The 26,554-nt window shown below is 45.0% G+C and overlaps 1 protein-coding gene across 1 annotated transcript; it reads right to left on the minus strand.

The window, feature by feature from the left end:
- Positions 1-336: 336 nt before the first annotated feature.
- Positions 337-26,554, minus strand: ACP6 (acid phosphatase 6, lysophosphatidic). Its single transcript, XM_045896798.3, has 10 exons — positions 25,869-26,554; positions 10,794-10,925; positions 10,546-10,676; positions 10,132-10,211; positions 7,306-7,393; positions 6,347-6,479; positions 5,242-5,342; positions 3,011-3,106; positions 1,164-1,329; positions 337-534 (listed from the first exon to the last, which is right to left on the minus strand). Exons 1-10 carry the CDS (start codon positions 26,085-26,087, stop codon positions 391-393), a joined length of 1,290 nt encoding a protein of 429 aa, XP_045752754.1. The 5' UTR covers positions 26,088-26,554; the 3' UTR covers positions 337-390.

A 26,554-nucleotide genomic window follows, 5' to 3' on the forward strand; every position in this document is an offset into this window, starting at 1 on the left:
CACTGGGCTAAAACAACTTGAGGGCAGAACCTTTTCACTTTTATAATGCCCACTACTTAGTAGGTACTCAGTATATGTTTGTGAAATGAAGACCGGAAAAAAGAACTCAAGTTCCAGACCAACACAATTCTGCAGGGTCATGATGTCCCCAGCCTGCATCACAGCAGAGGCTTCTGGACATGGAAATCAAGCCACAAAATAGGAAATACCCCTTTGGTCTCAACACCGCTCTTCCTTTCAAGACAAGACCTCGGTAAAACTACTGGAAGGAAATAAAACCCTTGTTAAAATACATTAACCCTTGTTCCTGCCATCCCCAAACATGACAGCCAGAGGCAGTGTGTAAAGGCATTTATTGAAAAACCAACACATCTTGTTTGTATAAATCAGTTACTCCCCATTTCCAAGTTCCATCACCTGGTCTTGAGAGCAGAGTGTGTGGTATTTTTCTGGGCTCAAGGTGTAAACTGAAATGGTGTTTAAGAACTTGTCCAGTGGACAGAGCCGGTCAGGGCAACCTTTTGGCACCTGCTCCTGTGGAAGAGACAAAACTCAGCATGGCCACTGAGGACCCCGGCCTGCTGTTTTCACCTGTGCCCAGAGGCCTGCGAGGCTTTGACCCAATGGTCTGTGCATGCACACATAGAACAGCCAAGAAGGCCCCACCACCAGGTCAGCTTCCAGGGTAGGAGAACTATGCCCTGCTTGTGACAGTCACTCAAGAACTGCTTGCTGAATTGACTGGGGAGACAGTCACATTGTACCCCTAAGCTGGGAGGGCGAAGTCTAATCACTGGGGGGTGCTCTAGCATCTGCCCTGGACAGCAACCTGCGAAAGCAGCCGAGGCACCAACAGCGCTGACAACGCACACTGCCTCCCAAAGACACCATCCCAGAGACACTCAGGGGAAGAGGAGGGCGGTCCTGTTTCTAGAAGGAGTCTGCAGCAGACGTGCGATAAGGCCCAAATCCCAGCCTGCCACCATATTTCCAATTCTGCCTTATCCTGGGTATGGCTGTGAGTCATTCCATTGGATCCAGAGAACTGACTGTACCAAGGAGACTCCACTGAGCCTGAGGAGGGAGACGTGGTGCTAAACCACGTGGGTGGGGTTGGAGGGAGGGTGCCTAGCTACCACCCAATTGCACCTCACAGGTCTTACCTCCCCGCGGTAATAGAGCTGCACAAACCACTCCTTAGATTCCCGGTGCTGGTAGAGTTCCATGGTCAGATCAACAGCAAATGGGGGCCATTTGTGGTCAAAAATCCCCAGGGTGATTAAGAGAGGCATGAGGGTCACATCATGAGCTGCGTAGAGGTACAACTTTCTGCAAGGAGAAAACAGTCCACAGTCCTTTACCTCAGGACTCTGGAAGGCAGGACACCATCTGCCCCCTTTGAGTAAGAAACAACATTGCCTCAGAAACCAGGTGACATCTAGAAGTCAGGGAGCTTGGTATAAAACTCTGAAGGAGATGGTGGGGTGAGACCTTATTCAACAATTTATGTTGTTTCTTTCCCCACTGGGGTAGCTCTCCTGATCCCTTCCTGCCCACCTGCTTGCCCACCCACCCACTCACTCCTCCCCGAGTGACCTTTAAAGTAGAAATCAAGCATGTATGGCTTGGTCCTACCTCTCTTCTCTCCGTTGGATCTGCCTGCCTGTGGCAAATGTTCTTCCTACTCTCAGCTGTGTGATGAGTTTAGTAGAGCACGCTCTCCTCCTTGCTGGGGAGGCTTGCAGTTTGGGGGAATTAAGTTCATTTCAAAGGAGTATTAAGAAGCCTGTTTGGCCTTCAACATATTCTCCAATGGCTTTCATCTGCAAGAAAGATGCCATTCTAATCGATAGCTACCTGTCCCCTGTAACTATCTCTTAGGAAAGATCAAGGATTTTATGTGTTGACTCCTAAACTAGAAGACCAGCACTGGATCCTATAGTATTCTACAGATACAAGGTCAAGGTGGGGGCAAGGTGGCAAGGGCCAGTTACAAAGGTACTGTCACTGCAGGTGCTGAGAAGGATAGGGAAGGGCACTGGCACGATCTGCTATTATAAATCTGGCCCTAAGTTCCTGAATGTTCCTATTTTCACCTCACTGGCCCCTCCTGTTCTCAAGCTCTTCTCAAGTTTCTAGCTACCGTACAGTCTCTCTCTCTCTAAAGAAGGCAACCTAGGGGTGTCTGGGTGGCTCAGTTAGTTGGGCGTCTGCCTTCGGCTCAGGTCATGATCCTGGGGTCCTGGGATCGAGCCCTGTGTCAGGCTCCCTGCTCGGCGGGGGAGCCTGCTTCTCCCTCTGACTGCCACTCCCCCTGCTTGTGCTCTCTCACTCTCTCTCAAATAAATAAAATCTTTAAAAAAAAAAAAAAAAAAGGCAGCCTACAACAGTGCTTCTCTAATAGTAGGGTGCATACCAATCCCCTGAAGATCTTGTCAAAATGCAGATTCTGATTCAGTAAGTCAGAATCTAACAAGCTCCCAAGCAGTGGTGAAGTTGTTCATCTGCAGACCACGCTCTGCTCAGCAAGTGCCCAGGACATGTAACACTCCAAATCTGTGCCCCTAACTGGGGTTCCATGTGCTATGAAAGTGGCGATGGAGGTTCAGGAGGTACTTCCAACATTTAAAAATGCCAGGTGGGTATCACACCCTTCTCAACACTCAGTGAAGGTGTTCGAACTAAACAATCTATTAAGCCGTTGTATCGGTGCGACATCATAATTAGCTACTCTTTCACACATGTTCAGTTAGTAAAAAAAAAAAAAAAGGTGGGAAAACAAATTTAGAGTTCTTTCTTGCTAACATAAAAATTTCAAACCACAGTAGGACGGGGGGCCACAGGAAGAACGGTAACAATGTTGTGAACATCTTTGGGACACATGACCTCTTAAGCTCCATTCAGTCCCTGTCAGCCTGGTTCTTGCCCCCCTTGAACCTGGGTTCCCTCCCCGCGGCCAGAGGCCCCTCCTGCCCTCAGCTGCACAAAGCGGAGTTGCTGTGGCAGGTACCTGGTCTTGCTGGGTGGAGTGGCAGGGTCCACAGCTTTCAGCAGGTTGTTCTCCAGGATATGAAGGAATGGGCCTACGGCCATCTGAAGGCTTTCCCTACGGCAAGTAAACAACATTGGAACAGCCAGCGGGCACTGGCACACAGGAAGGTGGGCTGGGTCTGCCCCCCAGGACCTCAGAAGCCCAATCAGACAGAGCTGAGAAGGAGACAAGTAATGTGTGAGGGACAGCGACTGGCAGGGAGGGGAGAAACGGCACCGCCTTCAGTTTGAGGGTTCTCTGTGCACAGACACTTCCAACAACAAAAGCACCAGGTATGGAACACATCTGCGATGGGACTGGAAACTGGGATAAGTCATGAAGAACTAGGCCTCCAGGAAGAAGCTGGGAAGGACAGGGTAGAGTGATTTCCAGGAATTCCAGAAGGCCCTCAGAAAAGCGATCAGAAGGAACAGCATCCTGAGCTCTGCTTCCCAGGTGCCAGTCCCCCTTCTCTCGAGTTTGGACTGTGAGGACATGTCTGATCTATTTGGTGCCACACAAAGCTCATCAGCAGGGCCCGCTCGCAGGGCTGGCACTGACCCTCGGGTTTGCCAGCTCAGGATCACAAGGTGGTTACTGCAACTCCAAGCCTGTCATCTCACGGTGCTAAACAAAGCAGGGAGCTGTGCCAGTGAGCCACCAAAAGGCTTGGTTTTGGTGCCTCTCACCTTTGATCAAAGAGGGGGAAAACACCTCTTCCAGAATTTCCAGAGCCCAATCATGGACAAAAGGGTCGTCATGACTGGCTTAGACCAATCTTTCTTTCACGGTGACTGGGCAAACAAATGACCACCATCACAAGTCAAAGAATGCTGAAGCGATGGATGAGGAGTAGGCAACCAATACCGTACGCAACACAGACTTTCCAGAAGAATGTACGTAGGCCAAGCCAAGTTGGATGGCACTGTGAGGCCATCTAATTTGTCCTTGAAGAAACATCAGTTTTATGAAACCAGGGCTAACCAAAATGGAAAGAAGAATCAGATCTTGTTTAAAATGCTTTACACTGAGAGAAAATGAACTATGGCCATTGTCCAAATCCAACCCACTTGCCTGTCTTGTAAATAAAGTGTTATTGGAATAGAGCTGTGCCCACTTGTTTGCATATCATCTATGGCTGCTTTCATGCTACATTGGTAGAGGTGAGTAGCTGCAAAGATAATGCATGTGCTGTGAAGCCTAAAATATCTACTAAATGTGTGTGTGTGTGTGTGTGTAGGGGAGGACAATGAGTGACAATTTAGGTCTGGGTGCGGCCACGTCAGGAACAGATGAGGGAAAGGGGCAAATCATAGTGAGTTGCAGCAAGCTGGGTGGCACAGCTGGAGCCTTCTGGATGCATTGACTCTGAGGAGGAGAAAAGCAGCCAGAGGTTCTTACTCTCATGCACCAGGCCCTGCAAATTCTTGAAATGTTAGCTGCTTTTTCCTCCCCAGGACTGATCCTCTTTTTCTTCCCTGGACTGATCCTCTACTTCCCATCTCCTCCTCTACCAAGTTACCTATTCTGAGTGCAAGTCAAATGTTATTAACCTATCGAAGAAAGGTGCTGTGTTGTTTTTTTTTTTAATTTGGTAAGACAGAAACTCTCCATTCTGGTAGGCAAGAAACAGACCTTCTAAAAACAAAGCCCTAAGTCCTAGAAACGTAAAAAACACAGGACTGACAGAAGATCTGGTCTGAGTCCTGGCTCTGCCACTTGCTAGCCAAGCCTAGGTGAGACAGCCCACATCACTCTGGTCCAGTTTCTTCATCTCTCAAGCCAGGACTCGGACGTGGTCAGGGATATCGACACCTCCCTCACAGTGAGAACAGGGAAATGACTTGTAAGTTGTAAACTGATGACCAAAGTGAGCAATCATTATTCTTCCATCAGTTCTCCCCACCCAAACCCTTTGAAACTTAAAGCAAAAGGCGAAAAAGTTAGTGATTAAGAGAAACCCTGTCGAGTGGTGGCTCCCGGTTCTGTATAACAGTGAACGGAAGCCCTAGGTCACCAGTCCCAGCTCCAGAAGTGTAAGGACTTAGGGCTGAATCCATTCAACAGGCCAGCAGAACATGGTGATTTTACCTCAGCACATGTGGAGACTCAGTTCGCAGGCGTGAGCAGGCCGGGGGGACCCTCCTCCCCGCATACTGAGAGGCCTGGCCAAGCGTGACCTGATGCCCGCGGCTGACGAGGCTGCTCACCTGTCTTCCCTCTGCATAACGTACAAGGCTGTGTCCACTGCTCTCTGCTCAATCATCCGTGCAAATCTCTTCAGCGTCGGGCAGCTCAGGAGGCTGTGCACCTGAAAGGACCACGGGGACAGTTTTACAAAGAAATGCTTCTTGTTCACTGAGCTTGGCAGCTGATCAGCTTCCACAGAGCCTTCAGGGGCCTGTCTTCTCCTGGGGAGGGCCTTAACAGCTCAAAAAGCTACATCCCCAAGGCCCTTCTGAAGCAATTCCTAGAGATCTGAAGGCCCAGGGGGGGAAAAAAGCTGTTTTTCCTCCCTTTCTGATGGCTCCCCACCTACTTCAAAATGAAAAACAGTTGTATTTTCTAAAACCATAAAAAACAAGTAAATAAAATACAGAGTAAGGAATTCATAAATTTATACATGAATTTCATTTTCCCCAAAATGGGTTTCTAAAAAGTATGCCGTGTAAATACTTTATATAAGCCCTCATCTTATAACCTTCCACCTATTTTACCCATAAGCACAGGGCATTTCTGCCTTCACGGCGCACTGTCATCCTGACAAGAGAGGGAAGGAGGATCCAGGCTACACTGCACCTTTGGGAGTCTGGCTTTTGAATCTAGAGGAGGCTTTCCTATTGTGTGGTCTTCAGTATTTATTAGATAAAAAAGATTCTATGGCTAAATAAGTTTGGGGGAAATAGATTTCAAGACCGACCAGCTTCCTTTACTTCTTAGAATCTTTAATATGCTGCTGCGCATACAGACTCTCCAAAAAGTGATATAATGGGGATTCTAAAACTTTTAGGCAACAACCGCCCCCCTACCCGTCACCCACCCCACCCCTGCCTGCCCACAATATACACACTCACATCACAGGTATTCTGGAGAACATGCCTCAAGAAATTCTGATCTAGAGTTAAGTATCCATGCGCCTAACCAAGTGAGGAGTCCTCCCTGATTGGGGCCTAGCCCTCAGTTCCCACAGCTATTCCCTGTAAGTCCTACCACAGCTGCCTCCACTGCTCCCCTCTACCCAGTTCTAACTCAGGAGCCAGCCAGTCCAGGTGCCTACCCCCACCCCCCAGGGCTGGGGGAGGACAGTCATCCAACCTGCTCGGCAGCCATATTGTCAAAGAGGCTGAGGAAGTCTACTCCATCATTACTGGTGATGCCCATCCCTTCCTTCACCTTTTGCAAATCCTCTGAGATTCCTGGCTGCAAAGAGGCAGCCTGCCTCCGGCCTCTGCCAAAAAATAAAAAGTAATCCATATATTGTATAGTAATACAGTTTACAAAGTGTATCTCATTCATCATTTGGGATCTCATTCATTCCTCAATAACAAGACATTGGGGTTAGTTGGTATTATTCCCATCTTACGCATGAGTCAACTGGGGCTCTATGAGTTCAAATGACTTGTGAAAGTAAGGTAGCAGGTACCAGGGCTAGAATAAAAGCCTGAATTTCCAGATTCCACTCTAGCATTTTCTTCTACTATACCAAAAGCAATACAACCATGGCCTAGGTCTGCTTAAAAACAACATTCTCTCTCTTCTGTGGAACACATACTATATAGTCTTCGTGCAGTCCAGAAATATCTGAACACTGAAAAGCACCATCAGCCCAAACCAATCTCTTGTACAGGGCAGCAAATTAGGAAGAGAAGGGAAATCTGTGTCTTCTGCTTGCCCATCTGGATTTGCAGTTCGACCACTGGCTTAATCATCTTTTACTTACTGTCAGTGTTTTCATCTGCCTCCTCTGAGAGCACGATGGTCGAGAGAACAATGGTTTGTAAAAGCAAACCCCACTCGGGCTGTACATACCATCTCTCCAGCCCAGCATGTGGCTACTGCTGAGCTCGCTGTACCTTCACTATGAGCCTACACTGTGAACAAGAGCTTCTTCACTTCCTGGACAGCAATGTCAGGCCTTCGTGTAAAGCAGCCCTTCCCACCCCTTATCCACCAACATGGTAAGCTTAGGCAGGCCCTGAGTTCAGGCAGAGTCTGCCAGCAAGAGTAAAAGGCTGTCTGTCCCCCACTGGTGAGCAAGAACCCAGGGAAGTTACCTGATTCTTTCCCGCAGGCTCCAGCAGTTTTGGTAGTTGGGGTACAAGACTTCTGAGCTTGCTTCATCAGCGTGGATGATGATGGGTCCTGGAAGGAAGGTGGGAGCACAGGCAGGAAGAGGCTTCAGCTTGTTCTTCCCAGCATCCCCACCCCCTTCTTCTCTTGTCTGCTTCAGGAGATAGATCATCAAGGTTACTCCTTAAGGACAGTACCTGCCTTCAACATGCCCTGGCCTTGCCAACAGAAGCTCTCCTATGGTCTGAGAAAGGGAGAAAGCAAGTAGCAGCCTGTTCTGTCTGGAACAATCCCTCCTATTGGGCCACAGATAGACTAGAGCAGGCACAGACCTGGATCAGACTGGCGCTTTCCTGACCCATTCCCAAAGATTCCTGCCTTAAGGTATTACCAGCACTTGGGTGTTCTAACAAAGAATGGGGTATCCCTGACTCTATCAGAACTAGGTGACTTCCTTGCTTTTCAAAGCCCAATCCTATAGACCAATACAGTGACTCAGCACATGACAATCTAAGAAAAGTGACCACAAGGCCACAAGTCCTGCCAGCCCCACAGCCTTGCCCAAAAGGAAAGGCAGGTTTTCAGATGAACTGCCAAGAACCACACATTAGGCTACAAACAATGTTTCTTATACAGTTGACCCTTGAACAACTGGGGGGTTATGGTCACTGATCCCCCCGCCCACAGTTGAAAATCCACATATAACTTTTGATTCCCCAAAAACCTAACTACTAACAGCCTACTGTTGACTGAAAGCCTTACTGATAACATAAATAGTTGATTAACCCATCTTTTGTATGTTATATGTATTATATACTATGTTCTTACAATCAAGTAAGCTAGAGAAAAGAAAATGTGATTAAGAAAATCATAAGGAAGAGGAAATACATTTACAGTTCCGTACTGTACTTACCAAAAAAAATCACGTGTAACTGGACCCATGCAGTTCAAACCCATGTTGCTCAAAGGTCAACTGTATACCTCCCAGTAGTTCGCTACTGCTCAGAGCTTACAAGCACCTTTATCCCCTCCCATCAAGGTGCTCTAACACCTTCCCATGCTCTGCTCTGTGCCAGACGTGGCAAGGGCCTGTGGTAGCTCCCCTTTCTACACAACTCAAGCCTAACCTCTGATGGCAAAAGAAAGAGCTTCTATCAGCAGCTCTCTGGAATTCACTGAGGTCAATATATGGGGTGATTAGGTGAATCTAAGCCCCAAAGAGCTATTGTTCTCAAACAAATTGTTGATAGTCAAAACTCCAGTAGCATATGGTAACTTTACCATAATATCAAAATTCAGACACACTTTGTTGATCAAATGACCAGAGGCCCTCTCCAAATATATGTGTCCTCTGAGCAACAGAGCATAAAGGTGAAGAGTATGGATTCTGGAACCAGAGTGCAAGAGTTTGAATCCCTGTTCCACCATTTACCAGCTTTGCATCCCTGGGAAAGTCATTTAGCCTCTCTGTGCCTTAGTTCTCTTATCTGTAAATTAGGGATAATATTACCTACATCATAGGGTTATCAAAAAGAATTAAACAAGTTAGTATACACAAAGCTATTAAAAAAAGGTTTGGTACATGGTCAAATTAGAGTCCCAGGATGTGACTTCCTGGTGATACCACTTCCCTCCCTGTTGGGAATGTGATGATACCACTTCCCTCCCTGTTGGGAATGTGGGGCAGTCCCAGTCTGAGACCTGCCAGTAGGTCAGGCTGCCTCCAAGAAACAGCTTTCCTAATCCAATCATACTTTTGGTGTTTCTGAAGAGAGGACATTTGCCTTTTAGAAACTCGGCAAGTGAAGAGCTTTCAGGAGGCCAGGCACTGTGGATTATTCCAAAGCTCAGGGGCTCCCAGGAAATAAGGGGCAGCCCACTCTGTTTGCTTTATGTTACTTAGACACATGCTGTTTGTGTTCAGCAGCCAACTTCAGCCGGAAGTAGCAGCTGTACCCAACCCAGCGTGGGGTAAGGCCAGCCTCCTCTGGCCTAGAGGTTTCTATTATTTTACATAGTTTATTTTTCTAAAGGCTGATGGAAATTTTATATCTATTTGAGATACCGCTAAAGAAGCTAAGCAAGAACCTTTGCCTTATGGCACCACTTTCGTATTCTAATATTGGTGAGGTCATGTTGATATGAAACTCAGACTGGCAATTAAATGTAAATTTGAATCAAGTACAAATGACAAAATGCAGTTCCACTTGATAGTCAAAGGGCCTCAACACATGAGATCCATGAGGGAAAATAATAAATGTGGTCCTTAATGGTAAAAGGCTGGGTACCATTAGCTGCGATCATTCACTGGTTGAACATGTCAAAACCCAAACTCACCAGACTTTCTCAGGGAGGAAAGGCTGCACGGAATACTGTTAATACCATCTGGGTCATGCTGTGGATTATCACCAAGACCAGAGCAATAGTAGGCTTGGGTCCCAGCTAAGTGTCCCTCCTGCCTCCTTCCTTTTCAGCAGTGTCCTACCTAAGCAAAAAGCCCCAATATTGTTCGCCAGACCTGGCTAGGGCCGCCTCATGAAGCCTGTGTAGAAGCTTAAGAGGAGAAGTCAGAAGCCAGACGCACATCAGAGTGGCTGACACATCGCTGCAGATGTGGAGGTCAAGCTGGCAAGGGCAGCAGAAGGCCAGACAAGGGAGCGCCCACCACAGTAGGTACAGCATGGAAGCCACATGTGCAGGAGAAGAGAAACCAAAGGAACAGGCACCAAGAAAGAGGGCAGGGAGGGCTTTGGAAGGAAGAAGAAAGCTCCTCTGGGATAGGGGCTGACTTCTAGACTCCAAACTCGAACCTTCTTTCTGATATTGGAAAAGTCCAGCCAGCAAACACCGGGTAGATTCCAGATTCCGATATATATTAGTGGAACGGACACTGGAAAAAAAAAAGGTAGAGACATTCATAGAAGGAAGATTCAATTATATATACTACCTTATCCTATAGAGCAGCTGGGAGGCTTTAAGATCACATAAGGGGAGCTACGGGGCTGGGAAGAATCCTTTATCTCTCTGTATGATGGCTGTCCCAAGGGACCCAAAAGCCAATGAATGTCACCTCCATTGGCCACACGTTCACAGGATCCTACTACACTAGGGTAACTGCCCCAAACTATGTTGGGTGAGAATGGGAACCGTCTGGGGGGGTGGTCAGGTTTCCTCATGCTTAAGACCTTAAACTGAGTGCAACATCCCTTTTTCGAGTGACTCACAAGACCTCCAGTGGATTGAAGGTTGGCGAAAGAAAGGGGATGTCCTCCACATAGTTCTTCCTCAGCCTCTCTCCCAGGGCAAACATCTGTTGCATGCCCACGTTGGTCAGCTGTCCAGCAAACATGCCCCCCTAATGTGGGGCAGAAAGATAGAGAAGAATGAAAATACCTCAGTCTGCCAAACTCAGCCCAGAGAAAACCATGGAAACTTTACAGTGGGCTTCCCAGAGGAGGGAAGCACTGCTCACCTTCAGTTTGGTCTCATGGTATTGAGAGTCGAAAGGAGAATGTGGTTTCGGGCCACCAGCTAGATTGGTGATGGTGTAATCAAACTGAGTTTGGGGTGGGACCTCTAATAGTTGGAGATTCCACTCTGCCTGCTGTGACCGCAAAAAACAACACATTGTTTAGAAGTTTCTTGAAACTTACAGCAGTAATATCCAGCAGCACCTTGAAGACATAGCTGGAATCACCCACAGCTTTCCCATGGGAAGGAAAGAAAGAAATTTTAACTCTAGTTCCAATTTAGGGAAGAAAAGACCGTAATTTATTATTCCAGGAGTCCTTAGCCCAAGTCCTGTTATTGCCCCACTAGTACTCACTGTTCAGATGTTGTCTGGCACTAAGCCCAGACAGCAGTAAAGGGGAGAAATGGCCAGAATGCCTAGCAGGCAAACAGTTGGTGAATGAATGAATGAGCGAACAAATGAATGAGTATAATATAATCTCAGTGAGCATATACTTGTAAGAATTTTTTAGGAATCGACCTGCAGGTTTCTACGCTTCCCCGCCCTTAAGGGCTCTACTTAATGTCCCTTGTAACTACCACCTATTTCCCCTCCTTTCATCCAATTTCTCAAACAAGTAGCTGCCCCCAAGAAACCTTCACTTCTTCAGCATCTTCCTTCTCTCCTTGCAGTCTGGCTCCTGCTGCATTGTACCGTAAAGGCTTTGAAATATCACACATAGCCACAGGTCTCAGAGCTCCAACTGCCCATGAAACTCTTACATTCACTGAGTCACATGTGATGACTTCAATTTTAAAAACAAAAGTCTTGGGCGCCTGGGTGGCTCAGATGGTTAAGCGTCTGCCTTCGGCTCAGGTCATGATCCCAGGGTCCTGGGATCGAGTCCCGCATCGGGCTCCCTGCTCCGCGGGGAGCCTGCTTCTCCCTCTGCCTCTCTCTCTCTCTCTGTCTCTCATGAATAAATAAATAAAATCTTTTAAAAAATAAATAAATAAAAACAAAAGTCTTTTCTTCTTCCCATACACCAGCTCCTCTTCCCAACATACTATGTGATTTGCAACGAGACCACAATTCTCCTGGGCCCCAAAACTTGAACCTCTGACTTTCCCCCACTGCTCCACCAGCCATGCACTAAACTCTTTGAACACTGGCTAGAAAAAGTCACTCCCAAAGGTCCTTCTTTTATCTCACTGTCAGAGTGTAAAACCTTATTACACAGATTATCTCCACCACCCCCATGAATCTTGCTAAGCCACTTTCATCCTATCAATAGCTTTTTCCTAATGTTTCAAGAAATAAGCACCTGGCCTTCCAGGACTTCTATACCTTGGCCCAGCCCCTGTCCCCTGCTGTACCGTCACTGTGCCTCTCTCCTCCCTTCCCCAGACCTGACAATGCCCGTCGCTTCCTCTGCATCTTCTTTTAGCTTGCTTCCTTGCTTGGAGGGACTCCTGTCCCTAGTGCCCATCCAACTTCTCTTCAAGTCCAGTGACAGCTCAAGTCTTACTTTCCATCAGTGACTACTCCAGCTTTTAGTAGGTTGTCTTATCTGAATTCCTACAATACTTAAAGTCACAGTAATATTTAGTTCAATTCCCCACTACTTTTTTTTTTTTAAAGATTTTATTTATTTGACAGAGAGAGAGATAGCGAGAGCAGGAACACAAGCAGGGGGAGTGGGAGAGGGAGAAGCAGGCTTCCTGCCGAGCAGGGAGCCCGACGTGGGACTCGATCCCAGGACCCTGGGACCATGACCCGAGCCAAAGGCAGACACCCAACGACTGAGCCACCCAGGCGCCCCTACTTTTTTTTGTTTTAAAACTAACATTTGTAAACTTACTATGTCATGTATCATTGTATTTATCTTTGCCTCTCCCAGAAATATCCCAGGAGAGCACAACTGGGAATCCCAGGTTCCTTTCACACAAAGGAAGCCCTCCGTTCTTTCAAAAGGCATTGTCTCATTCCCACCCACAGCCAGTCCCCCAAACCTGAGCCTCTTCCCCCGGGGGGTGGGGTGATACAGCAACTGATATCAGAAGATTGTGTGTTCAGAGCACAGACCTTCTTCCCACTGCCTTTTAATCATGGCTCCTTCTTTCAAAATTCTGATCCTATAACTTCCCTGCATAAACCCTTCAAGGGCTCACAACTACATGATGGACTCTGCCCCTCCCTCCCTCTCTCTCTTCATCATTTCTTCCCTGTCTTACACACTTAGTCTCTAGCCACACAACTCTGTCTCCTATAGCACCATCCTCACACTTCCTGGCCTTTCAACTTCATGTTTCTTCTACCTGAAATTTTCTTTTTCCTTTCATCTGGAAAGATTTCTGCTCATTCCACAAGATGGCTGTGACCATGGCCCCATGCTCTCACAGTAGCTTCAGTGCCTCTTTTGGTAGCCCATACCAAACTGTATTAGAAGAGCTTCTTTACTAGTCTGTCCTGCTCAGCAGTCCTGCTCTGAGAACAGAGACGGGGTTGTCTATTTACCCCTGCATTTTGAAGGCCCAGCAAAGGGCTTGGCACACAGTAGGTACAATTAACAGCTCTACCAATTTGCTAGACCTTGTGGAAGACACAAAGACGGAGATAATATGACCCTGCCTTTTCTGGGTTTTCAGGTCAGTAGAGACAGACAGCGAGTTATGAATGAAAATGATAGCAGCACCAAAACAGAAACTATGTGCCACATGAAGCCAGATGAAGGCCACAGCAGTTCAAAGACAAGATGACCTTCTCTTCTGGCTGGGAATTCAGGAAAAGTTTCATGACAGGAATGGCCTTTGAGGTGAAGAGGATTTAGACAAGCAAAGACCTGGACTTGAGAGTAAGAGGTAGGTAAGGAGAGGGTGTTCTTTGGAATTCCAAGAATAGGCAGAAGTTTGAGCAAAGCAGAGATGGCAAAGAATGCATATACGAAAGAAGTGGTTTGGTTTGCCTCAACCTGGGAGCAGTTTTCAAACTTTTTAATTAGCAAATACCAAATAGAATTTGACTTTAGATTTCCATATACAAAGGCAAAAACTGGAGTTCCTCCAGTTGAAGTAAGAGTGGGAATACAGAGCCCCAGCCACTTGGCATCCCCCTAGGCTACAGGCTCCAAAGAATAGTTTGAAAACCAGCAGCACAGATCATAATTGGAATGGGAAGACTGATGCAGAAGCCAATTTCAAGATGTCTACAATAGAGCTGATGAGGGCCTAAGGCCTCATCTAGAGTGGTAGGAATAGAAGGGGTGGATGCAAGACATGTGAGCCAAACCTGGCAAGTGAGTAGATGAAAGTTTTATTTGGGGGCTATGTTGGTAGGTGAACAAGGAAGAATAAAGAAAAAAAATTACTTTGATTTTGAGGCCGGGTGCCTAAGGTGACAAGAGGTCCTCCATGACTAAAACTAAGACCAACACAGAAGACAGGTGACAAGCTGAGTTCAGTTCTGGACATTTTAAGTTTGAGGTACCTCCTTTGTGTTCCCACGGCTTCCTGGAATTGGAATCTCTTTTCTCCCTCCTTCAGCACATCTCTTTTACAGCCAACACTGAATCATCCAACCTTGTAAGTCCAGTGTTTAGCTCAGGCTCTGACACCAAGTCCACAGGGCCTATTCAGCCTCACTAAGAAATCTCCTGGGGCGCCTGGGTGGCTCAGTCGGTTAAGCATCTGACTCTTGACTTCGGCTCAGGTCATGGTCTCAGAATCTGAGCCCCGTGGTGGGCTCCTCACTCAGCAGGGAGTCTGCTTGAGATTCCTTCTCCCTCTCCTTCTGCCCCTCCCCCTGCTCGCACTCTCTCTCAAATAAATAAATAAATCTTTAAAAAAAAAAAGAGAGAGAGAGAAAGAGAGAAACCTCCTCTTGTTAAGGATATCCACCAACAGAGGATCTTTGGTGTTTCCCAGGAGATGACTCCTGGAAGTCTAGGTCATGTCAAATCTGCAGTACATGTTTTCAAAATTTTAACAGATGATACACCAGGTCCATACATGGTGTCCACCCCACATGCACACTTTCATTCTCATTCTTGCTCTTCAGCTTCCAAGTTAGCGGCAAAGACTAACTCTATAATTTTACTTACTTATTTATGCCCCGTTTTTAAGAACATCAGGTAGATGATAGCAATACCTAAAATATAGTAAAACAACCAATTCAAAATAGGCAAGAAAGACAGAAGCAAACAAATATAGGGACAAAAATTGGATACAGAAATAAAGTTTCTCAAAAATGTACACTATTAAGATCCATATACTTGTTAGGTGGGCCAAAGATTTGGCACTAAGCTTTCTGGCTTTTTTTTTTTAAAGATTTTATTTATTTATTTGACAGAGAGAGAGATAGCAAGAGCAGGAACACAAGCAGGGGGAATGGGAGAGGGAGAAGCAGGCTTCTTGCCGAGCAGGGAGCCCAACGTGGGCCTCGATCGCAGGACCCTGGGATCATGACCTGAGCCGAAGGCAGACGCTTAACGACTGAGCCACCCAGGCGCCCAAGCTTTCTGGCTTTTATATAAAGGAGAAACTCGATCAGCTAGACAAGCCTAAAGATAAAAGCAAGACAATAGTTCAGGAGAAGCACACCATTTCTAATGCTAACAGACAAATTCCTCCCAAGGGTCCTCATAAAGAGGATAGAGTAATATAATGAACATCTTCTTAGTAGTCACAGCAATGAGTTCTGTGGGATTGTTTCTCAAGTTTCCTCAAACACAGAATGATGGCAACTCACCAAAGCACATTTCTTGAAGATAATACTATACTGAGATTGATATGCTACATTCCAAAGGTAAAAGAAAAAAATCTACGTAGAAGTAAACAAAACCCTTCTGGGTGTAGAATTTAGAATAAAGCAATAGTTTTAAATCTTGGCTGCACACTGGCATCACAGAAAAAGTTTTTTAAAAGAAACTGATGCCTGAGCACCATCCTGAGCTCATCACATCTGGATCTCCTGGAGTGGGGCCTCAATTTTTTTAATATTATCTAGTCCAGATAATTCTAAAGCTTCACCAGAGAGGCTGTTGCTATGTCTGGATGCTCTGGGCCAATTAATTCAGAATCTCTAGGAGGAGACCCGGGCATTAGTATTTTTTAAAGCTCCCCAGTTGAATCTAATGTCCTGCCAAGAACAAGCAGTTAAGAACACTGCTCCAGAGGAATGAATGGACTCACTGGCATATCCTTCATGCACTGCTTCCTGAATACGGCTTCTCTTAGCTGAGCTTTGGGTAAGTATTAAGTAACAATGAGACTGACAGTATGCTTCCCACCTTGCCACATTATCAAATAAATGGGAACCCAAATTCTTTAATCAATAGTGGAGCTGAGATAAGTTGGATTTTGTTTTATAAAAACTGAGGAACCTGCCTGAGTTGGAGGCCATCTTGGTTAGAGGTGAGCTGAGGGAAATCTGAAAACATTTATCTTGTCAATGTGTATTTGGATCTAACCTAATAATCAGGAAAAATAGCCAATTAAGTTCCAGAGCTTTATTCCCAAGCACAGCTAAAGGAAGGTAAGTCAACAGCCATTCAGGCCAAAAGAAAACAACTCAATAAAACATCTAATTTTAGGGGCACCTGGGTGGCTCAGTCGGTTAAGCCTCTGCCTTTGGCCCAGGTCATGATCCCAGGGTCCTGGGATGGAGTCCTGTGTCATGTTCCCTGCTCAGCGGGGAGTCTGCTTCTCCCTCTCCCTCTGACCCTCCCCACGCTTGTGCTCCCACTCATTCTCTCTCTCAAATGAATAAATAAAAAAAAACTTAAAAAAAAAAAAACATCTAGGAGGGGGAGCAAGATGGTGGACGAGTAGGAGACCTAAATTTCGTCCAGTCCCAGGAATTCAGCTAGATAGGGATCAAACCATTCTGAACACCTACAAACTCAACAGGAGATTGAAGAAAAGAATAGCAGCATTTCTATGAATGGAAAAGCGACCACTTTCTGGAGGTAGGACGTGCGGAGAAGTGAATCCGAGGAGATATTTGGGAAGATAGATGGTGGGGGAGGGGGCCTCCATCAGCCTCTACTGGCAAGTGATAGAGCAGCAGAGCACAAAATCGGAAATTTTAGAAGTCGTCCGCTGAGGGACGTTGCTCCAGTGGCTAAGTGGGGGGTGGAACCCTCACTGGGACAGTGTGGTCTCAGGACCCTCAGGGCTACAGAAAGATCGGGGGTGCCTGAGTGCGGCAGAGCTCCCAGGGATCGGACCAGGGAAACCGGCTGCAGAGACGGAGCCGAGGAGCAGGCTCTCAGCTTGGGGTTGCCATAAACCGTGACCCACAGCACAGTCAGGCCACTGCTCCTCCAGCAGGGACCCAACAAGTGGCAGATCCAGGGAGACTCCCCTTCCTACCCCGGGAGGAGCGGCATGGGAGCACACTGCAGGGATCTGCTGGGTTTGGAGACTCCACACGGGGTCGTGAGCCAGGAATAGAAACACTCAGTCACAGGCCAGGTGAACACGGGGTGCGGCCGGACACCGGGGAGACGGGAGTGACTGACTGCTTTTCTCTGGGGGCACACTGAGGAGTCGGGCCCTGAGTTCTCGGCTTCTCCAGGCGGAGACTGGGAGGCCGCCATTTTCACTCTCGGCCTCCAAAGCTGTACGGAAAGCTCGCAGGGAACAAAAGCTCCCGAGAGCAAACCCGAGCAGATGACTTAGACCGGACCGGGCAAGGGTGGGGCAATTCCGCCTCCGGCAAAGACATTTAGGAACCACGGCAACAGGCCCCTCCCCCAGAAGATCAGCAAGAACAGCCAGCCAAGACCAAGTTTACCGATCAATGAGAACAGCAGAACACCAGCACTAGGAGAATACGGCACATAGAATTCATGGCATTTTCGCCATGATTCTTTAGTCTTTCAAAGTTAATTTTTTAAAATTTTCTTTTTTTCTTTTTCTTTTTTTTTTAATTTTTCTTTTTCCCTTTTTCAACCAACGTCTTATCAATTCTTTCTTTTAAATATTTTTTACATTTCATTTTTAGAGTCATATTCTATCCCTTCATTGTAGTTAACGTTGTTTTTTGTATATATATATAAGTTTTTCTCTCTTTTTAAAATTTTGGGATACAGTTTCTTCTAACAGACCAAAATATACCATAAATCTCTAGTGTATGGCTTTGTTCTAGTCTCCTGCCTGATCACATTCTTTTTTTTTTTTTAATTTTTCTTCTTTCTTTTTCAACCAACTTTTTATCAATTCCTTTTATAAAATCTTTTATAATTTTCATCTTTACAGTCATATTCCATCCCTTCATCGTATTTACCCTTATTTTGTACATATATAAGTTTTTCTTTCTTTAAAATTTTGGGAGGCAGTTTCTTCTAACAGACCAAAATACACCCAAAATCTAGTGTGTGGCTCTGATCTATTCACCAGCCTGATCATATTCTTTTTTTTTTTCTTCTTCTTTTTCTTTCCCTTTCTTTTCCCCCATTTCTGGTCTCTTCTGATTTGTTCAGTGTATATTTTTCTGTTGTTACCCTGTTAGCATTTTGTTCTCTCATTCATCTATTCTCCTCTGGACAAAATGACAAGACAGAAAAACTCACCTCAAAAAAAAGAACAAGAGGCAGTACCAACTGCCAGGGACCTAATCAATACGGACCTAAGTAAGATGTTGGAACTAGAGTTCAGAAGGACAATTATAAAGATACTAACTGGGCTTGAAAAAAGCATGGAAGATACTAGAGAATCCCTTTCTGGAGAAATAAAAGAACTAAAATCTAACCAAGTCGAAATCAAAAAGGCTATTAATGAGGTGAAATGAAAAATGGAGGCTCTAACTGGTAGGATAAATGAGGCAGAAGAGAGAATCAGTGATATAGAAGACCAAATGATGGAAAATAAAGAAGCTGAGAAAAAGAGAGATAAACAACTACTGGATCACGAGGGCAGAATTCCAGAGATAAGTGATACCATAAGACGAAACAATATTAGAATAATTGGGATCCCAGAAGAAGAAGAAAGAGGGGGGCAGAAGGTATAGTGGAGCAAATTATAGCAGAGAACTTCCCTAATTTGGGGAAGGAAACAGGCATCAAAATCCAGGAGGCACAGAGAACACCTCTCAAATTCAATAAAAATAGGTCAACACCCCGACATCTAATAGTAAGACTTACGAGTCTCAGAGACAAAGAAAATCCTGAAAGCAGCTCGGGAAAGAGGTCGATAACCTACAACGGTAGAAACATTAGATTGGCAGCAGATCTATCCACAGAGACCTGGCAGGCCAGAAAGGACTGGCATGATATATTCAGAGCACTAAACGAGAAAAATAGGCAGCCAAGAATACCATATTCAGCTAGGCTGTCATTGAAAATAGAAGGAGAGAGAAAATGCTTCCAGGACAACAAAAACTAAAAGAATTTGCAAATACCAGACCAGCCCTACAAGAAATATTGAAAGGGGTCCTCTAAGCAAAGAGAGAGCCTAAAAGTAACATAGACCAGAAAGGAACACAGATGATATACAGTAACAGTCACCTTACAGGCAATACAATGGCACTAAATTCATATCTTTCAATAGTTACCCTGAATGTAAATGGGCTAAATGCCCCAATCAAAAGACACAGGCTATCAGATTGGGTAAAAAAACCAAGACCCATCAATATACTGTCTGCAAGAGACTCATTTTAGACCCAAAGACACCTCCAGATTGAAAATGAGGGGGTGGAAATCCATTTACCATGCAAATGGACATCAAAAGAAAGCTGGAGTGGCAATCCTTATATCAGACAAATTAGATTTTAAACAAAAGACTATAGTAAGAGATGAGGAAGGACACTACATCATACTTAAAGGGTCTATCCAACAAGTAGATCTAACAATTTTAAATACCTATGCCCCTAACATGGGAGCAGCCAATTATATAAGCCAATTAATAACAAAATCAAAGAAACATATCAACAGCAATACAATAATAGTAGGGGGCTTTAACACCCCCCTCACTGAAATGGACAGATGATCTAAGCAAAAGATCAACAAGGAAATAAAGGCTTTAAATGACACACAGGACCAAATGGACGTCACAGATCTATTCAGAACATTCCATCCCAAAGCAACAGAATACACATTCTTCTCTAGTGCCCATGGAACATTCTCCAGAATAGATCACATCCTAGGTCACAAATCAGGTCTCAACCAGTACCAAAAGACTGGGATCATTCCCTGCATATTTTCAGACCACAATGCTTTGAAACTAGAACTTAATCACAAGAGGAAAGTCAGAAAGAATTCAAATACATGGAGGTTAAAGAGCATCCTACTAAAGAATGAATGGGTCAGCCAGAAAATTAAAGAAGAATTTAAAAAATTCATGGAAACAAATGAAAATGAAAACACAACTGTTCAAAATTTTGGGGATGCAGCAAAGGTGGTACTAAGAGGAAAGTATACAGCAAATACAAGCCTTTCTCAAGAAACAAGAAAGGTCTCAAATACACAACCTAACCCTACATGTAAAGGAGCTGGCGAAGGAACAGAAAATAAAGCCTAAACCCAGCAGGAGAAGAGAAATCATAAAGATCAGAGCAGAAATCAATGAAATAGAAATCAAAAGAACAGTAGACCAGATCAACAAAACTAGGAGATGGTTCTTTGAAAGAATTACTAAGATTGATAAACCCCTGGCCAGACTTATCAAAAAGAAAAGAGAAATGACCCAAACAAATAAAATCATGAATGAAAGAGGAGAGATCACAACCAACACTGAAGAAATACAAACAATTATAAGAACATATTATGAGCAACCATATACCAGCAAATTAGACAATCTGGAAGAAAGGGATGCATTCCTAGAGACCTATAAACTACCAAAACTGAACCAGGAAGAAATAGAAAACCTGAACAGACCCATAACCAGTAAGGAAGTTGCAGCAGTATTCAAAAATCTCCCAACAAACAAGAGCCCAGGGCCAGATGGCTTCCCAGGGGAATTCTACCAAACATTTCAAGAAGAATTAATACCTATTCTTCTGAAACTGTTCCAAAAAATAGAAATGGAAGGAAAACTTCCAAACTCATTTTACGAGGCCAGCATTACCTTGATCCCAAAACCAGACAAAAACCCACATCAAAAAGTAGAATTACAGACCAATATCCCTGATGAACATGGATGCAAAAATTCTCACCAGAATACTAGCCAATAGGATCCAACAGTACATTAAAGGGATTATTCACCACGACCAAGTGGGATTTACTCCTGGGCTGCAAGTTTGGTTCAACATCTGTAAATCAATCAATGTGATACAATACATTAATAAAAGAAAGAACAAGAACCATATGATCCTCTCAATAGATGCAGAAGAAGCATTTGATAAAGTACAGCATCCTTTCTTGATTAAAACTCTTCAGAGTGCAGGGATAGAGGGTACATACCTCAATATCATAAAAGCCATCTATGAAAAACCCACAGTGAATATCATTCTCAATGGGGAAAAACTGAGAGCTTCCCCTCTAAGGTTAGGAACACGGCAGGGATGTCTACTATCACCACTGCTATTCAACATAGTACCAGAAGTCCTAGCCACAGCAATCAGACAACAAAAAGAAATAAAAGCCATCCAAATTGGCAAAGAAGAAGTCAAACTCTCACTCTTTGCAAATGATATGATACTTCATGTGGAAAACCCAAAAGACTCCACCCCAAAACTGCTAGAACTCATACAGGAATTCAGTGAAGTGGCAGGATATAAAATCAATCCACAGAAATCAGTGGCATTTCTATACACCATCACCAAGACAGAAGAAAGAGAAATTAAAGAGTCCATCCCATTTACAATTGCACCCAAAACCATAAGATACCTAGGAATAAATCTAACCAAAGAGGCAAAGAATCTGTACTCAGAAAACTATAGAATACTCATGAAAGAAATTGAGGAAGACATAAAGAAATGGGAAAACGTTCCATGCTCATGGATTGGAAGAACAAATATTGTGAAAATGTCTATGCTACCTAGAGCAATCTACACATTTAATGCAATCCCCATCAAAATACGGTCCACTTTTTTTAAAGAAATGGAACTAATAATCCTAAAATTTGTATGGAACCAGAAAAGACCCCAAATAGCCAGAGGAATGTTGAAAAAGAAAACCAAAGCTGGCGGCATCACAATTCTGGACTTCAAGCTCTATTACAAAGCTGTCATCATCAAGACAATATGGTACTGACACAAAAACAGACACATAGATCAATGGAACAGAATAGAGAGCCCAGAAATGGACCCTCAACTCTATGGTCAACTGATCTTCAACAAAACAGGAAAGAATGTCCAATGGAAAAAAATTCTCTTCAACAAATGGTGTTGGGAAAATTGGACAGCCACATGCAGAAGAATGAAACTGGACCATTTTCTTACACCACACACAAAAATAGACTCAAAATGGATGAAAGACCTAAATGTGAGACAGGAATCCATCAAAATCCTTGAGCAGAACACAGGCAGCAACCACTTCGACCTCCGCTGCAGCAACTTCTTCCTAGAAACATCGCCAAAGGCAAGGGAAGCAAGGGCAAAAATGAACTATTCGGACTTCATTAAGAGAAAAATCTTTTGCACAACAAAGGAAACAGTAAACAAAACCAAAAGACAACTGAAAGAATGGGAGAAGATATTTTCAAATGACATATCAGATAAAGGGCTAGTATCCAAAATCTATAAAGAACTTATCAAACTCAACACCCAAAGAACAAATAATCCAATCAAGAAATGGGCAGAAGACATGAACAGATATTTCTGCAAAGAAGACATCCAAATGGCCAACAGACACATGAAAGTGTTCAACATCACTCTGCATCTGGGAAATCCAAATCAAAACCTCAATGAGATACCACCTCACACGAGTCAGAATGGCTAAAATTAACAAGTCAGGAGACAACAGATGTTGGCGGGGATGCGGAGAAAGGGGAACCCTCCTACACTGTTGGTGGGAATGCAAGCTGGTGCAGCCAGTCTGGAAAACAGTATGGAGGTTCCTCAAAAAGTTGAAAATAGAGCTACCCTACGACCCAGCAATTGCATTACTGGATATTTACCCCAAAGATACAAACGTAGTGATCCGAAGGGGTATGTGCACCCCAATGTTTATAGCAGCAATGTCCACAATAGCCAAACTATGGAAAGAGCCAAGATGTTCATCAACAGATGAATGGATGAATGGATAAAGAAGATGTGGTGTGTGTGTATACACACACAGACACACACACACACAGAGGAATATTATGCAGCCATCAAAACCCCCAAAATCTTGCCATTTGCAATGACGTGGATGGAACTAGAGGGCATTATGCTAAGCGAAATAAGTCAGTCAGAGAAAGACAAGTATCATATGAGCTCACTGATATGAGGAATTTGAGAAACAAGTAGAGGATCATAGGCGAAGGGACGAAAAAATGAAAGAAGATGAAACCAAAGAGGTAGACAAACCATAAGAGACTCTTAATCTCAGGAAACAAACTGAGGGTTGCTGGAGTAGTGGGGGGTGGGAGGGATGGGGGGGCTAGGTGATGGACATTGCAGAGGGTATGTCCGGGGTGAGCGCTGTGAATTTTCTAAGACTGGTGAGTTACAGATCTGTACCTCTGAAACAAATAATACATTATATGTTAAAAAGAAGAAGATAATAGGAAGGGAAAAATGAAGGGGGGGATCGGAGGGGGAGACGAACCATGAGAGACGATGGACTCCGAGAAACAAACTGAGGGTTTTAGAGGGGGGGGGGGGGATGGGTTAGCCCAGTGATAGGTATTAAGGAGGGCACGTATTGCATGGAGCACTGGGTGTTATACAAAAACAATGAATCATGGAACACTACATCAAAAACTAATGATGTAATGTATGGTGACTAACATAGTAAAATAAAATAAATTTAAAAAGAGAAAACTAAGAATTTAAAAGAACATCTAATTTTAGACAATGCTACTTTCTGAAGATTTGTGAGACAACTGAATGAAGTGACTTGTCATCGATAAACCAGTCACAAGTCTGGAGACATCTATCAAAGGCAATTTTAGTTTTAGAATTGTTGCCAGGTAGTCCCTTCTAACTACAGTTAATATCAGAACCAGGAAGATCAGAAAATCCCAATAACAACCTCTATCAAACTGGATCTTGAAAAGAAAACCTGAGCGAAAACATCCAGAAACAAGTTACAGGAAGCTGATGACACCTGCTCGCAGCCTAAATTGAAAGAGGCTTGGTTCCATCCCTGGCTTTTATTCACACAACTTTATAAGAGATAATCAAAGGTGTCTAATGCATTTGCCTGAAGTCTGAGAATGTGAGCAGGCAGGAGAAGTAAAGTGCCTTCCCTAATTGCGAAGCAAGGCCATGGACTCAGATGGTTCTTATTTTGTGGCTACACAGACAGAAGATGAGTGAAGATGGCATTCTATGGGAGCTACAAACTGCCCCTTCCAACATAATGGCAGAAGGTACCCATCACACATGTCCTGGCTCAGGAGAAAGTCCTATAAGAATCTAAATTAAGGGAGTATATATACTGTACATAGTAGGTCCAAGCCTAGACATTTAGACTTTTATTCTCTTGCTACCACTGATAGTTTTGTCTTTTAACATGAGTCTTCCACCCCTATATGTTATTTTCCAGCTTTTCTGTAACAAGAATAAATGGAGAAGGGAGAGTGCACATGAGATGGGCTTTGTACAAAAATCATAAGGGAAATTTAGTGACCCAATACAAAGAGGCAGAGTAAGGGATTGAAAAAGCATCAAAAAGAAGGGAAGGAAGAGGGGTGGGGGAAGAAGGGAGGAAGAGAAAAAAAGAAACTCCAATACCAGGAAGTGGATACTAGATACTCCAATACTAGAAAGTGGTATAGCCATTCAGAAAGGCTAACTAGAAATCTGATAGTAGAATTAAGTGCCTGCCAAAATTTATTTATTTATGTGGGAAGTGCTTTACAAGTTTTAGTTCGTGTGTGAGCAGCTTTAAAAACTAGATTTTCCAGCATACAGTGTGAGGACACAACCCTAAGGGTTTCTGGAAAGCAACTATGATCATGAAGAGTATGCCAAATATCAGGTTTGGACATCTATTTAACTTGCTCCAACTAACCTGGAGGACCAATAATGCAAAAACACTCCACAGGTAAGTGTGACGGCTAAGGGGCCTGGGGATTTCAGGTTGCCTCTATCCTCACTGGGAAGCCAGTTCTTCAATTACAGGCCTGCCTGCTATCAAAGGTCAGAGACCTTCACTGCTTCTCCCCAAAAATCAAATTCAGTAAGGTTAATCACTTAAAAAAAAAAAAAAAACTAATTATTTGTGCTTTAGTCATAATTATCCTGACCGAACCAGGTAGATTTTAAGACATTATAGCCACAAGACTAGCCAATTAAAAATATTTTCCTACTTCAAATCCCTTCCACAAGAGTTTTAGAAACCCAAAATAGAAAGGGAGAGCCCCAAGATACAGCACTTATTACCAAAAAAAAAAAAAAAAAAAAGCAGCCTTCAAGGGATCTCAGATGGTCTCCAGCAAAGCCTGGGAGAAAGCTGCTGTAAAAATCTGTTCCCAAAGATATTGAGCTCTGTTATCCACTGTGATCCCAGCTACGTGGTTCCGGTCACAAAGGTTCCCGCAACTCTTGACAACCTTCAAAACAGTCACACAGAAATGCACTAAACTTTGGTTCTCAAGTTCACCCCAATAGCTGTTAAAACACAGAATCTCAGGCCTACCTCACTCCTGCTTGAATTAGAATCCTCATCTTAACAAGATCCCTAGGCGCTTTAAGTAAGTACCGTAAGTAGCACAGTGCTACCAGCTGTGCTACACCATAGCCAGCAGGGGCACAAATGGACGTTCCCGGGCTGCCTTACACCTGGAGGGTACGAGGAAGAAAGAGGGCTAGGAGTACCAGGCCAGCAGCTCCTCTGCTCAAGAGCTGGGGGCGGAACTGGCTACAGCAGTTTTCCCTTGGTCTGGACCCAACAGGAATCCAGCTCAGTGAGAGTAAAACTCCAAAGGTGAGTGTTCAGGGCGCCCGGTCCAGCCCGGGTCGACCACGCGGTCCTCGCCCCACCAGCCCCTGCCCAGACCGACCTCTCACCTGCTCCTCCTGCGGGAGCGGCTTGAGAGGGCTCCGGGCCCCGTGTCGGAACACGACCTGCACCATTTTCAACTCCAGCCGACTCCGGTCGACGGGATGCTGGCCGTCCGCACTCCGCGGCTCTGCCTGGGCGGCCCGCCGCTGGTGGACGCAGTAAGCCAGCGAGGTCAGGAAGCCCACGGGCCCCCACATGCGCACGCTGAACACACCGCTGATCATGGTGGAAGCCGCTGGGCGGCCTTCGGGGGGTGAGGCTGCAGAAAGCGAATATAAACTTTCCGCCCGCGCCGGGGCTCAGCGGCCGCCCCCAAGTTCCCGGGAACCCGCCGGCACGCACATCCAACGACCGCGGCGACTCCCGGCCCTAAGGGAGACCCCAAGTGGGAGCGTAGGGGTTGAAGCGGACGTGGGAGCAGCGAAGACTCCCTGGGAGTTTTAAACTCGGGTCGGGGTTGGCCACTCCCGCTGCAGACCCGGCAGGGGGAAGCTCAGCTCCTAATCTTTCACCCTCTAGGGAATCTTAAACTTGGAATCCAAGTTTGGCCTCCAGGGCTCCGAAGGGACAGGAACCAGCCCTGAGTTCCTCGGCAGCAGACTCCACGAACACAGACGACTAGATTCCACTTTCCTGTCAGCAAGCTTCCACACACCTCTTCACCCATCCAAGGGCTTGTCCCAAGTAGATG

The sequence above is a fragment of the Mirounga angustirostris genome, unplaced genomic scaffold, assembly GCF_029215605.1.
Source record: "Mirounga angustirostris isolate CCGP_5_RB_7025 unplaced genomic scaffold, mMirAng1.0.hap1 SCAF_4, whole genome shotgun sequence".
In the NCBI taxonomy this organism is placed as follows: Eukaryota; Metazoa; Chordata; class Mammalia; order Carnivora; family Phocidae; genus Mirounga; species Mirounga angustirostris.

What these genes read in the sequence shown, in the direction of transcription:
- ACP6 (XM_045896798.3), bottom strand. Translation starts at nt 26,087, where the DNA reads ATGATCAGCGGTGTGTTCAGCGTGCGCATGTGGGGGCCCGTGGGCTTC. An exon ending in CGCTCCCGCAGGAGGAGCAG is followed by an intron (nt 10,926 to 25,868) that starts GTGAGAGGTCGG and finishes TTGCGGTCACAG; the next exon opens with CAGGCAGAGTGGAATCTCCA. An exon ending in AGCCTGCGGGAAAGAATCAG is followed by an intron (nt 6,480 to 7,305) that starts GTAACTTCCCTG and finishes ATTTTTTGGCAG; the next exon opens with AGGCCGGAGGCAGGCTGCCT.